This window comes from Oscarella lobularis, chromosome 19 (assembly GCF_947507565.1).
Source record: "Oscarella lobularis chromosome 19, ooOscLobu1.1, whole genome shotgun sequence".
Classification (NCBI taxonomy): domain Eukaryota; kingdom Metazoa; phylum Porifera; class Homoscleromorpha; order Homosclerophorida; family Oscarellidae; genus Oscarella; species Oscarella lobularis.
The window spans coordinates 816,505-830,138 of NC_089193.1; the positions used below are offsets into that span (position 1 = coordinate 816,505).

At 45.5% G+C, this 13,634-nt stretch overlaps 1 protein-coding gene across 1 annotated transcript; it reads left to right on the forward strand.

Moving 5' to 3' along the window:
* Window positions 1-8,612: 8,612 nt before the first annotated feature.
* On the forward strand, window positions 8,613-10,136 carry LOC136198654 (ATP-dependent DNA helicase RecQ-like). Its single transcript, XM_065988658.1, has 3 exons — window positions 8,613-9,109; window positions 9,236-9,472; window positions 9,677-10,136. Exons 1-3 carry the CDS (start codon window positions 8,613-8,615, stop codon window positions 10,134-10,136), a joined length of 1,194 nt encoding a protein of 397 aa, XP_065844730.1.
* The last annotated feature ends 3,498 nt before the right edge of the window (window positions 10,137-13,634 follow it).

A 13,634-nucleotide genomic window follows, 5' to 3' on the forward strand; every position in this document is an offset into this window, starting at 1 on the left:
GAAGGAAGTGTTTTACTAGCATTTTAGTATATTTTAGGCCACATCGTTCTACCCTCAACAAGAAGTCTCCTGAAAAGTGATTCACCCGAGAACATCTTTGAAAACAGCAGTGAGATTTACCCACACATTTGACGTCACCTTCACTACTTTCAAAGGTACAAGTGACGTTGGTCAGTCATTGCCTCAAAGAGCTTCAGCATCCGCTTTAAGACATGGAAGCGCTGTAGCGAAAAAAGTATCTGTACCAATTGTTCTAAGTGAAAAAGACGTCATGGACGCTGAAACTCTTCCGTTTCCGACGGCTACTTCAGGTGCTCCATAGTGTCTGTTCACACTGATGACGTGCAAATATTTATGTGCGCCAAATTTTTAGTGCTGGCTCTTCAGCGGTGAATCGTGCGAAACTTCCTAGTGACGTCATAGAGCAGAATACAAGTTTCTTTATATCATTTGCTAGTGAGTTAAATCACATTACTTATTTTGCAGACCTACAGGTGGAGTTCGAAAGCCTTGACATTGGTGACGTGATAGGAGAGGGCAGATTTGGAAAGGTGTTTAAGGCATTGTGGTCTTTCTCGCCAGTGGCTGTTAAGCAGATGAAAATTGGCAGCGTGCGTTCCTTTAAAGAAATTACTATTGTTTCGTAAAATGGAACAGCATTTCTCCAGAATGAATGTCTTATTTTAACTTTACTTCGGCAGCAACCTGAAGCATACAAATATTGTTCGCTTCTTCGGATATTGCATAAAAGATGAGTCGGTGTACTTGATTACGGAATTGATCGATGGGTTTGATCTCAATACTATTATTATTATTCGTTTGATCATGCAGACAAAATCATCACAGGCTCTCGGCAGTCGCGTACCGGTTAGACTAACCGGAGAAAGGTCCTCTGTACGCCTGCTCCGAGCCCGACCTAAATACAGCCCGTCAATACGTGTATGCGTGACCCATGCCCGCGTGAAGAGCGGAAACAAAGTGTCGACAGGACTTTGAACGTATTGTTTCTATCCTGTTTGACCTCCACTCTATTTTAGCCACTTGGCTTTGCTTTGGGGACTAGGGCTACATACAGTACCGATGGCAGTGGCACTGTCATCGAGAAAGTTTCTTCGCAATTTTGTGCTTTACAATAGGACATTGGCAAAAATTTGTTCGGGACTCACATTAGAATAATGCTAGCATCGGCATCTCTACTGAGGAGCCTAAGTCCCGGCCACTCAGCTAGCAAGTGCATAGAACCCGGTCGCAGAGCGAAATCATGCAGGTAAGCGATGCATGGAGTTAATTAAGCTACTTTTTTGCACATCAAGCAAGTACTAAAGCTTGCATGAAGCTAGTAACTAATTAAGCTCTTTATACCGTAGCGTTGCCAGGTCAATGATAAATTCTCTACCAGAGATGACGCCTGTTGTGCTCCTTGGAAAATATCGGTATTTGACTGTCAACTTAGTCAGGCTAGTGACATTCCAATTCACATTGAATCAAAAAAGCCTTTTAAACGCGAGACAGCTAGCAAACGCATGACGACTATACAGTAGCTTCGTATGCTACTATCACATTACTTACTCTATTTCTAGACTAGATAGGCTGCCTTCGACTGATCAAGTTCATGACGAAGAAAAGAACATTTAGTTCTGCGTCAATATTCCTGCCAGCACCCCAACTGCTAGCAATAAACTTGAGAAAGGACTGACTTTCGCTGCTTCAAGAAATTAGATAAAAGAAAGAAAGAAACTCTGAGCTCTTCTTTCGATAAAAAAATTTTTATTTAATTAGCCAACCGATGCAGCAAGCGTTGAATTGCAACGTTTGTTGCATTGCAACGATTGCTGCACTATAAGCATAGACAGTTGTTCCGAAAACGAAATATTCTCCTACTGTACCACTTCAGCAGCAGTAAACAGTCAAACGACCGTTATTGATTCTAAATATTACGCTATGCTATTGGTGCATGCACTACTGTAAATGCAGCGGCTACGCTGTACATACCGTCCAAAATATCACGCCAGCTAAAGCAACTGTCAACACGGCTTTTCATCAAAATCGAACAATCTTAATTAAGGAGAGCTAGTTAGCAAAATGGAGAAAAAGAAACATTTCTCCGTTGTGGTACTAACTGCGCAAAATTCAAAGAAAGCGGAGAAAGATTAATTCGATGAAGTGGGAAAACCAGCGCTGCTAATGAAATACTGCAGTAGAATTATTAGTGTCTCAATAGTTGGAAAAGGACAAAGTGCGTGAAAACGGTCGGAAAGGACATCCGAAGAAGGTTGCGAGAGCCCGACACATGCACTATAGATAGCACAAAGCACCTCCTCCTGTTGTGTTAACGATTGTCGACTTCGCTCGAGAATTCATCCGTACGGATGATCCGTAGCCTCTTACCCAGACCCTTTCTCGGTCCCGGATGCTCCGCAACCGTCGAGAAAGGGTCTGGTACTGTACCTCCCCTTTCACACCACAAACCCCTCCTACTATGACGTGGGGGAACCGTTTGCACAGTTGCCCGAGTACAGTACACGCCACTATCGGCGTTCTTTTAGTAATAGATCGACGTTTTACACTTCTACGTAGGTCTCTGCATCCATTCGAAACTGCTCCACGTCGATAAACTAACGCTCCCAAGTCTACCATTTGACCTTTTTTTCGTGTGCGAACGGTCGTTTCGGTTTCGAATGGATGCAGAGACCTACGTAGAAGAGTAAAACGTCGATCTATTACTAAAAGAACGCCGATAGCGGCGTGTACTGTCCTCGGGCAACTGTGCACTCGGGCAACGGTTCCCCCACGTCATAGTAGGAGGGGTTTGTGGTGTGAAAGGGGAGGTACAGTACCAGACCCTTTCTCGACGGTTGCGGAGCATCCGGGACCGAGAAAGGGTCTGGGTAAGAGGCTAGATGATCCGGCAAGGACGAGTGGCCCGAGTCCAGTTGATCAAGTCGTTATTGGCTGTGTCAAATCCTCCTTTGCAATCAAAATACATCTTTCGGGAGTGTGACGATAACCACGGGAAATAGCACTCGCGTCTCTCCGCCTTATAGCTAGTTACTAATACACTTCCTGCAAAGCTTGTGTTTGAGGCAATACCTGAAAACGTTCTTTTTAGCCTTACGAAAGAAAACCTTGAAGCGGCGAACCCGAACCACCAAGCTGCTGGATTTAGCACATGCGGACAAACTCTGTAAGACTCGCTCAGTGTTAGCGCGCGCATAGCGTCACCACTTGACTATCTCCTCTAAGATCCGTGCTAGGATCTATCTCTTCTACACAAACAAGGGACAACCTGCGCTGATGTAGAAAAATGTCTTTAAAGCCAGACACACGTTTTGAATCTTTGTTGCTCACAACGCTATTCTTCCGCTCCTCCTTTTGTTGTGGACGATTATAGAAGCGGTTTTCCCAGAGCCCTAAATAAATCAGAGCTGCGACACGATAATTAATCACGTGATTTCATGGACGTCATTTTGTATCCAACCTAGGACTCTCCAGGACTCTCCGCAGTAAGACTGCAGAGAAGCGGTCTCGAGTTCCTTAGAGTTTTGCACCAGGGTGCTGTAGCTAAGCGCACAAAAGGTGTTAGGTAGCTAAATTGCCGAGAAACGCCAATCAGAGGTAGGCGACTCAATGAATGAATCGCGAAACTCCGGAAGCGCCGCCCGCGTAGACCCAAAGCCCGAAAGAGGTCTAATATCTGAGATTTACGAGCTCAAAGCATTGTATAAGTCTAAATTAGGGTGAGAAAAGAGCATTTTTACAGCGTCGCAGATTCCTATGGTAGTGGAGCGTGGTCTGTCTACACGAGAGAAAGGCCCTGGACTGTACTTTTACGCCTCCATGAAGTGCAACGTCTTTTTCTGTTGCACTTTATCTGTTTTTTAGTTCTTGTAAGCAGTGACTTGGATGGACGTATATGTAGTGCCTAGCCTCTTACCCAGACCCTTTCTCGGTCCCGGATGCTCCGAGAAAGGGTCTGGGTAAGAGGCTATGTAGTGCCCCTTAACCAGGGATATAATAGAAGAGGGATATGTAACTCGCGCTATCACGTGACATTTCCTTGATGCTAGGCATGGAAGAGCTTCGCAGAGCAATCGAAGCCGTATTAGAGGAACAGCAGTTAGCACCAACTTCGCTGCGGCGTCTGAAGATGCATGAGGCTGGCGAAAAGCTTCTCAAATCGTCTCCATCGGAGATCGTGCAATCCTGTGCGATGAACATCGTTCAAATCATTTCAAAATGCATTCCAAAGACGTCTTCCAGTTTCTCCATTCACTCGCTACGAGAGAAGGCGCAAACAGCGTTCCACCTAGTTAGAATGGAGGAATTGCCGTCGCAATGGAAACACCTACTAGAAGCGTCTTCAATTGGTCTTCTTGACCCTCTCCTAATGCAGTCAGTCAATCAGAAGATATTTGATCGGCTGTTGGTGGACAGCGTTTCATCATGCCAGTCTCAAGCACCAACAGCCGCCACCGTACCACTTTCTCTGACAATAGAAGAAGAAAACGTGCTCCGCTACTCCGCTGGTTACGTACCTTTTAAACTGTTAAAGAAGTATGAAGGAGAATCGACTGAAAAAGGTTTGTTTTTCTCGGAGTGCCTTCAATCCATAGAATCCGCTGGTGATTATGAGCATCACCATCACGACCATGATTACACGTTCAAGGACTATACTTCAGCTTGGCTTGAAAAGGTTAATCGCGGTGGCCTATTCTGCATCTCCGACGCGACCTACAAGTTGTTCTTCTTCATCGAATTAAAAACAAGAGCCATTCTCACGGCACAACTTACTAAGCATTTACTTGATAAAGATAGCGTTGTATCAGCCATAGCGTCAAATGAAGACGTGCAATTGCAATGGAATTCTATCTCATCCGCAATAAGTAGTGAAATTCTCTCGGAGTCTCTTTTGCTAGAGATGGTGACATTGTGGGTGACGATGCGCGGGTTTTCCATGTGCTCGGCGTGGCTTGATGAATATAAGCAAGCTAAGTCAGTAAAGGCAAAGAAGGGGAAGAGTTTCCGGAAATCTCTTTCTTTTGATCACTTCAAATAAAGCACTTTTGATCAATTCAAATAAAGCAATGTATTATATTTTCTTTTTTGAGATACGACGTCTTTTAGGCAATGGAGCGTCCTCACCTACTGCTATCAATCGTGGGCGCCGTCGGCTGCAGTTTCCTCCCCGAGGTTTTCTAGCTAGTGATCCTTGACGGCGAACAGAAGAAGCTCCATTCAGCATTTCTTTGACAGAAGGGTTAGTGTTCCGTCTTCCCTTTGTGCGAATTGTCCCGAAATAGTTTTCTAGAGAATCCTGGCTGAATCGTTCGCTTAAAATGAAGGAATTCTCGCGTTCACCAAGTCGTAGCAGTCGCTTCGCCAGCTCGACATAGGAATTCACTGCCAAAGTTAGAGCGTCATAAATGTCAAGGGTACCAGTGATTTTTTTCTAACCGCTTATTTTCCAGCCTGTTAAAGTTTCTAAGCTGAGGCACATTGTCCGCTTTTCTGCTGTTGACAGTGCTTCTCTCGACTCAATCCAAGCCTCCCATTCGGATAGATAAGGCAAAAAATCATTTTCTAACCACTGTAACGTACAGTTTTTGAAAGCTCAGAAAAATTATTTTAACATCACATCTTACAAGAATTCTCTCGTCTTCTTCTGACGTATAGCCTCTCCTGGAAGGTTTTTCTGACCTCAGACTTCTCACATTGAGGCAGTCAAAAGCACGGTCGAACATCCTGATGAATCGAATTGTTTCTTCGCAGCCAGGTATTTTAAAGAACTCCATTAGGCAAGCGACAGTTTTACTTAGAACCTGAAAGTGTAAGAAAACATTTTGAAAGTTGACTTTTGTCACTTATGCTCTCATTCACCTGCGCTGCAAGGTCAACCCGCATTCGAGAGAATCCATCTAAATGAATATGTTCTCTTTTCAATTTCCTAGCAATTGAAAGGCCCGCTTGTTTTGGAACTTCTTGCTGTTTAGAAAAGACGTCGCTCAAATGCTTCCATACTATATATTTTTCGCTGAACTATACAGGGAATCACAAATGGGGCAGGGTGATAATTGTTGCCAAATGTCTTACCCGCATAGCTCTCCGTTTGCTGCCAACGTACAAATGACTCCAGCAGTTTCGTGTTGTCTTTATTAGATGTGGGACATCGGCAAAGAAAGACAGAGGGCAGTCGTCTTCGCTGTAGGGATTCCTGCATTTAAAATGTGTCGCTTTCTCCCCACTCTGCGAAGAAGTGCATAGTCGAAAAAACTTCAGTGGCAGCGCCGTCGCAGGTCACGGACGCCACTTTTAGCCCTATTGATTCTATCCGGCGAATAGCCTCCCAGACGATGTCGTACAGGTAGCTGGCGGTGACTTCTGATGTCGGGATATGAGCATACGGAAATCGTAACGTAGTCGTGATTCCGCGAATCATGATGACGAGCATATGTGTTGCTATCGGTTTTCGATCAGCTGCACCTCCATCGCGAAGTGTGCGATCTAAATCGGCAAGGCTATCGTTGACATCACCGAGGTGCACACAGCCAATAATTCTTAAAGAAGCCTTGTCGTACAAAAGGTCTTCGCGAACGCGCATTTCATCAAACGACAGAGCAACGTGTCTCTGCAGGTAGGATAGAGTGTCAACTTTCGCTAAAGTAGAAAGTTCAGCGTCCAAGTCATCGTAGAAACCTTCTGCCGATTTGTAAAAATGGATGTAATCGTTGAGAGTTCTTTCAGATGGCATCGCAATAAAGCCGGAACTTCGGAGGTTATCGTAGGCTGCAGACGACTGCATTTTCAAAGACATCGCCCATCGTATGACGATGGGATGCCATCGTCTGCCAGTTGGCCCGCGACAATTAGCAACATCTAGCTGTTGTTTCCAGAAAAGGTCCTGAAGCGAGCCTTCAGGAAATCCTTCTTTTGTTTTTTCCCGGACTGCTTTTTCTACTGTTTTGTCAAGTTCAGGCTCAACTTCAACGCTGCAACGAGCAATCAATGTGTCCAAGGATTTCCTGAGACGATTAATAGATTGCCCTTGCTGACGGTTTTTTTTGGCTAGTTTCTGCATTTTACTGCGCTGTTGCGGCGTCGAAAGATACGCATTATTCAAATATTTGCTCAGAGTGCCCGAAGATTTTGAACGGCGGCGCGAATAAACTCTTAGCTGCACTCTTGTCTTCTGACATTCACGGCATCTCTTTCCTGGTGTCAAGGTAAGAAGATGGCATCGGGTAGAACGGACGGTCGCTTGGTATACTTCCTTTTTGTATCTGACTGGATAGAAGTCAGTTCGGACAGCGCGAGCACCATCACGTCTGACAAAACACCTCTTCTTTGCAGCAACCAAATCTTTGTACGTTTTCTCGGGATTGCCATGACAGATCCCAGTACCGTCCAAAAATTCGAGAAAACGAGGATAATTTTGATAGTTAATCGAAGAAATCTTTACGTCGCAATTCTCTAAAGGTGGGCACGCAGACAAGTCGACCCGCTGTCCGGCCACGTACAGTTTCGCTAGTCCAGATGGTGTAACTAGCAGGCTGTGCGATAGTAATGAGGGAGAGCCTTCGCTACTAGCATCAAAGTAGGAGATCACTTTCTACAAGTAAAGATTGCCGTCGTCAATTGCTTCGTGCCATTGTTTCAAATTACTAAAATGAAGGTTGTCGAATGTAAAGTAAAAATAGAAATTCTTACGCTGGCAAAGGTGCTTTGAAAGACACAGGGTCCCTTCTCATTGCCGATTTTGTGTCGCGAATTTGCCTTTCCCATTTACGTACTGAAAGATATCGCTTTCTTCCCATGCGTACTGAGGAAAAAAATTGGATGTGAATTAGGGAAATCAAGTATATCTGACAACTCCAGCAACTTAGCAAGAACAAAAAATGATCGCGGTGTTGTCTAATGACAGGACAACGCGATAAATCCACGTTGAGCATAAAGTACCGTTTGCAGAGAGCGATAGAGGGTGCAGGGTAATCATGTGAAAAGCCGCCCACTTCGTGACGTAATCGAACGTAGCATCGCATTGGCAGCTGCAATTCATGTAAGAACGCGTTGACGGTGTTCTACAATGTCTTGCGAAGCGTCTCGAAGCGATTCCGTAACCAAATTCGCTATCGAGACGATGCACGAGGGTGCATAGCGCGCGAGGTGAAAAATTGGTGCGAAATGGCGATAAAATATCATACAGCTGGCTTGAGACAACTTGAAACTTACCTTCGCAAGACGGAAAAGTGGTATAGCACCAAAAGAGAATATTAGTGACGAAACGAAAGAGTAATGGAGGCTCGTATACGGGTACTAACCGTAACAGAGCTTGCATCAAGGAAATGTCACGTGATAGCGCGAGTTACATATCCCTCTTCTATTATATCCTAGCCTCGATACTCCAGACCCTCGCGCGTTAAGGGGGGTGTGGTTGGCGAGAGGGTCTGGACGCACTCTGTAGAAAGCCGTGTGCAGATCACGTGGTTTTTCGAGCTGAGCGAGCCAATCACAGGTCTCGATACCAATTAGGGCACACGTACACTGATTGGACGAGGACCTAACTTCGTTTAGCGACGAGTAACTTAGTTACGCGCACTGTAACGCCCACGTCTGTCATGGCTGCGGGACAAGAAGACGTATTCAGCGATGCCTTTGCTCAAGTGTGCAGAGTTTTCCGAATTCCATACCTGAAAGAGCCACAGAAGACCGCGATCGCTCATTTGCTTCGGGGGTCGGATGTATTCCTTTCCGTACCGACCGGCTACGGCAAATCCGTAGTCTACTGCTGCCTTCCATTGGTCGTAAGCCATCTGCGATCTAAAGGATCGTTTCCTGACCTACGCTTACCGGAGAGTCCAGTTGCTCTGGTCGTCTCTCCTCTTTTGTCTCTTATGGAAGACCAAGTGTCGCTTTTGACGTCGCTTGGAGTCTCTGCTGCTATGTTGGGAGGCTCGTCTGATTCGTGCATTGAAAAAGGTCAAATTTCGGTTGTGTTCGGTAGTCCCGAGAGGTGGTTGGGGTCGGATCGATGGAGATCATGTCTTGAGTCAAAAGATTTCACAAGATCGATTGTTGCCGTTTGCGTTGATGAAGCTCATACCGTTGTCCAATGGTAATATATTTTTTACTTTCTTCTTTTGCGATGACGTAACCGATGAACTTTTAGGGGATTGCCTGATTCAAATTCAGCGTCCAAACAGGATAGGGGAAGGGGTCCTTTTCGATCTTGGTGTGGTAGTGTAGGAGAAATTCGTTCTACTGTCAGAGCTCCTATGCTAGCCGTAACAGCAACTGCCTCATCCTCGACTCGACGTTTCCTATTGAAGCACTTGGGAATGGCCGGGTGCATCGACATATCACTAAATCCTGACAGATCTAACATAAGGCTGTCTCTTATACGAGTATCCAATGACATTCCCGAAAACTTTCAGCACATGATACAGCTACTGTCAATGACACGGGAGAAAACAACCAGGTGTGTAATATACACTAGATCGATTGTTACGTGTTCCACAATATTTGCAATATTGCTTGACGGTTTGGGCCATCTTGCTTACACCCCCGATGGGTGCGCAAAAGTTTTTTCTAACCGCATTGTTTCGATGTATCATTCCGCAACTAATGATCACATCAAGGCGCACATTCTAAAGTCATTGCAATACCCTGAAGGCATATGTAGGATTATCGTTTGCACAAGTGCCATGGGGATGGGTGTAAACATGAAAGGCGTTAACGTTATTTTGCACTATGGCCCTCCTTCTACAATAGAGGAGTACATGCAGGAAATTGGTCGTGGTGGCCGCAATGGGGGTAGCAGCCACGCCGTTTTACTTTACAATAAGCGCCTGACACGCCACTGCAAAAAGGAAATGAAGAGCTACATCTCCAATCAATGTATCTGCAGAAGAGAAGGCCTCCTGCAGCACTTTGGTCACAAAAAAGAACCATCGCTATTTCCGCTACCCCACGCATGTTGTGACATATGCACGACGGAATGCGATTGTGGTACGTGTCCTGTAGATTACAGCGACACAGTTCCCTTTGGTTTGGGAGGGAAAAATCAAGACCTTGGTAACTGTGATGACGAATCGACCACCGAAAGCGACGACTCACTAAGCGGCGATGACGAGACAAGCTAAACTCATTGATTCTGTCAGAAAGTCAGCTTTATAATACCGGTAGTACATTAATTAAGCATCGCAGCCATTTACGGACGCCACACCTCCTCTTTCATTTCTGACACGAAATTCTGACTTTCTTTTCTTTATCCAGTCAAATAGTTTGTCCTTATCAATAGATGACAAATGAGATTTCTTTATCTTAGGAAATGACTTGTGCCCTCGGGTAACACCCATATCATCGCAGCATTTGCCTTGTATCAAGCAGTGACTTATTTTTAACACATCGTCTTCAGACGATGCTCTGCAGTGTTGGCCAGACACGCCGCTGATTTCAGCCTCCTTATCAAAATTTGTCATAACATCATTCACTGTTTTAACAGCTCTGGACATTGTCCGCGACGATTCAAAGGTAACATTTGCACCTTGATTGCTAATCATTTCTTTACACAAATTGTTGTTGTGTTCTACCATGAGGTCTAATGGAATGTTTCTTCCTGGACCTCCTTTCAAGTTGAAACCTCGTTCCCATAGTTGTCTATAAGCGTCGTAGGGGCTAAGACTGGCGTATTGATTGGCTTGAAAGATAAATCCTTCGATGGCATATTTGAATCGGGCAGCCTCTTTGAACTAGATAATGATGGCCCGTTGTTAGCCATCATGTGATCCCCGAACACCCTTAGCACGGTGTCCGATCTCTATTAGTGCCTACAGCATGTGCATTATGGGCATGACATTGCCTAACCACACCTTAATCTGCCCGGAAATATGTACTTTCTGTAAAAATGAGAATAGGGCACCTGGTGGCTATGCCTTTACTCCACAGATTTCAGGTGTTCTATTTACATGTATATTTCAAAACAGCGATTCACCTGTCGAGTAAAAGTGACACAGAGCTACCCTTCCCTGTATGGCCCCCCTCGGGTGCGTGATCAAGTGGCACGTTATCAGCTCGCAGTTGGGTTTGCGTGCTGCGAGCTTCGCTCGCAGCACGACAAACCCAACGTGCTCCTTTACTGTGTTCGCTCGATGAGCGTTACCAATGAAGCTCAATTGTTATGTGCCAGTTATGTTTAATAGTAGCCAATGTAATATGCCTACAGTACATACGTACTCGTTCCAGAAAACTTTGTACACAATCCGGGGTTACTATCTATCTACTGTGACGTCACCTTTTCGCTAGCAATTGTGTTCAAAATACGGGAGAGTATGACATCACAATGAATGTGATGTCATAAAGGCACCTGTTTGTGTGATTGGTTTAAGTGCGATTGTGACGTCAGGGTTACCGACAGACACACACTTTGAGATTTTGGCCGATCACGTTTGAGAGCCCCTCCCACCAGGGCGCGCGCGGGCTTCGCCCGCGCGCGCCCTGGTGTTCGGGGAAATATAACGTGAACATTCTCCAACACCGGAATAGTCGCTCGCCGTCGAGTTCGGACCACGCGTCCGTAAATTCACGATTAAGCATAGCCATTTCCATGAAGTTCGTTGTGTAATTAAAAACACGATCAACGCCTAGCTCATCATTCGAAGCCCTGTCCTGTGATGTTTCTTTCTCTGGTAGAACCATACCGTGTCCAATTTTCTCGTGCTTAGATCTGACCTCTCGGCTTGGCAATGTTGCAGCGCAGCCATACCAGCGACATGGATAGCCTGATGCGTCACCGTCCGTCACTGCTGATGCTGCATATGGGTGATCGCTGTGAGCTTGCACTGACTGTCTGTCAGTGCAAGCGGTTGGCTGCAACAACACGAGAGCTTGCTTAGCTCCAGCGAGAACGTACTTTTCTACTATCCCCTTCATCTCATTCCAGAACCATTTTTCTCGAAGTGCTTTAGGTAGACCTGGAGGAACCGCCTCGTCGTCAACGGTTGTCATACCTAAGTGAGTCACAGCACATGCAACGAGGTACCCGTCCAGAACGTCGTTTACAAATGCATTTCCCGCTCTGACATCTGTGTTCTTTCGAGATATATTTCTGCGGTCGACGAGACTTTTTAATTGTTTGAGTGTACCGCTTTCAGATGTCGATTCTTCCAAGAAAAATCTTGTTAGTATCAAATTCACATAGTTCATGTGGCAATGAAAATCTTCAGAATGAACGAGGAGACCTGCCATTCGTTGCTCTTCCGTATCGTCATCGGATACAGCCAAAATCGACCCTCGTGCCCTTTCAGCCGTTAATTGATCACCTCCAAACTGCATACGGCAGCAGGGATTCCCGTCGACATAGGGAACGTATCGTTTTGCAATAAATTTACAAATTTCAATCATGTCTTTGTTTTTTTGCTCATTGAGATCGAGTAGTCCAAGTGGCACTTGAGTAGATTTTTTGGCCGCTGCCTCGGAATTTATGTGATGAATGTGTTTTGGCACAAATTCCGCAAAAACCTTCAGATGCGGAATGAACTTCGTTACTGCGCGTGCCACGTGAATCTGCATGGTTTCTTTCAGGACGGCAACGTCATCCAATGTTGGAACAAATTTGGCGTCGTCAATGTCCATTATGGAGCACCGTGGCCCTGTCTTTGACAAGTGCGAAGGGACAATAAATCTTTCTTCTGTTGCCACCATATTAAACCAATGCAAGGAGCGATCTCTTCTATTAGACGTCATGAATTTAGTTCTTATGGACAAATCTAAGTTGTCTCCAGTAATTTGATAGGTCGTCTTGCTGCCAGATTCCCGATCATCAACGTCGCGTTCTTGCACGTCAAATATAATGGAGTCGTCATCGTCTGAGTCACACTGAAGAAGCCGGTCAAATTCATCGGGAGCGGTTGGTGCGTCAGGTTCGACCTCCACGTCATTGAAGAGAACGTCACAAGCGTCGCCTCCGTGCGGTATAGCGAAGGCTTCGTTGTCAAGACTTAGAGCTACCCCTTCTTTAGCGGATTTCGAAAGCAGCAAGGGTTTATCAAAATTGGCTGTTATCTCGGAAATTTTACGTCGTAAACTGTCGGGAGAGACGCAGACACCAAGTCGGTTTAGACGAACAAAACTCCTCTTTTTCAAACCGGACTGCCAAAGGATTAGTGACAGCACGTACTGAAACGCCGACATTCTAGCATTGCGCTGCCGCAGAGTAATCGATGCCGCCAAGCATAGAGGCCCTTTACAGTGATGTATTGGCTGCTGTGTGTCTTCTCCAAGGGCAGTTACTGAGACCGTGAAAAGTTGGAGCTTTGACAGACAACTCTCGTGCAAATCGACTCAGGCTGAATGATAGTAGATCTTGAGGATCCGTGTTTTTAAGAAGAGAGCTGTGGCTTCCTTTCGAGAGAGAGTTGCATTCGGACGCAACTAACTTCATACATAGTTCGATTATTTCGGATCGCACAGCGTTCCATGCAGCTCGCGCTATTGAGGCGCGATGGCCGCGAGCTAAGCAACGCCCAAGTGTTGCAAACTCTTCTGTGAGACGCTTTGTGGTTTTGCGTTGCGTTGAGGGGTAAGTCACCGACACCTTCAAGAATATATGTCCTCTATGCAGTACGACAAACGCCTAGACG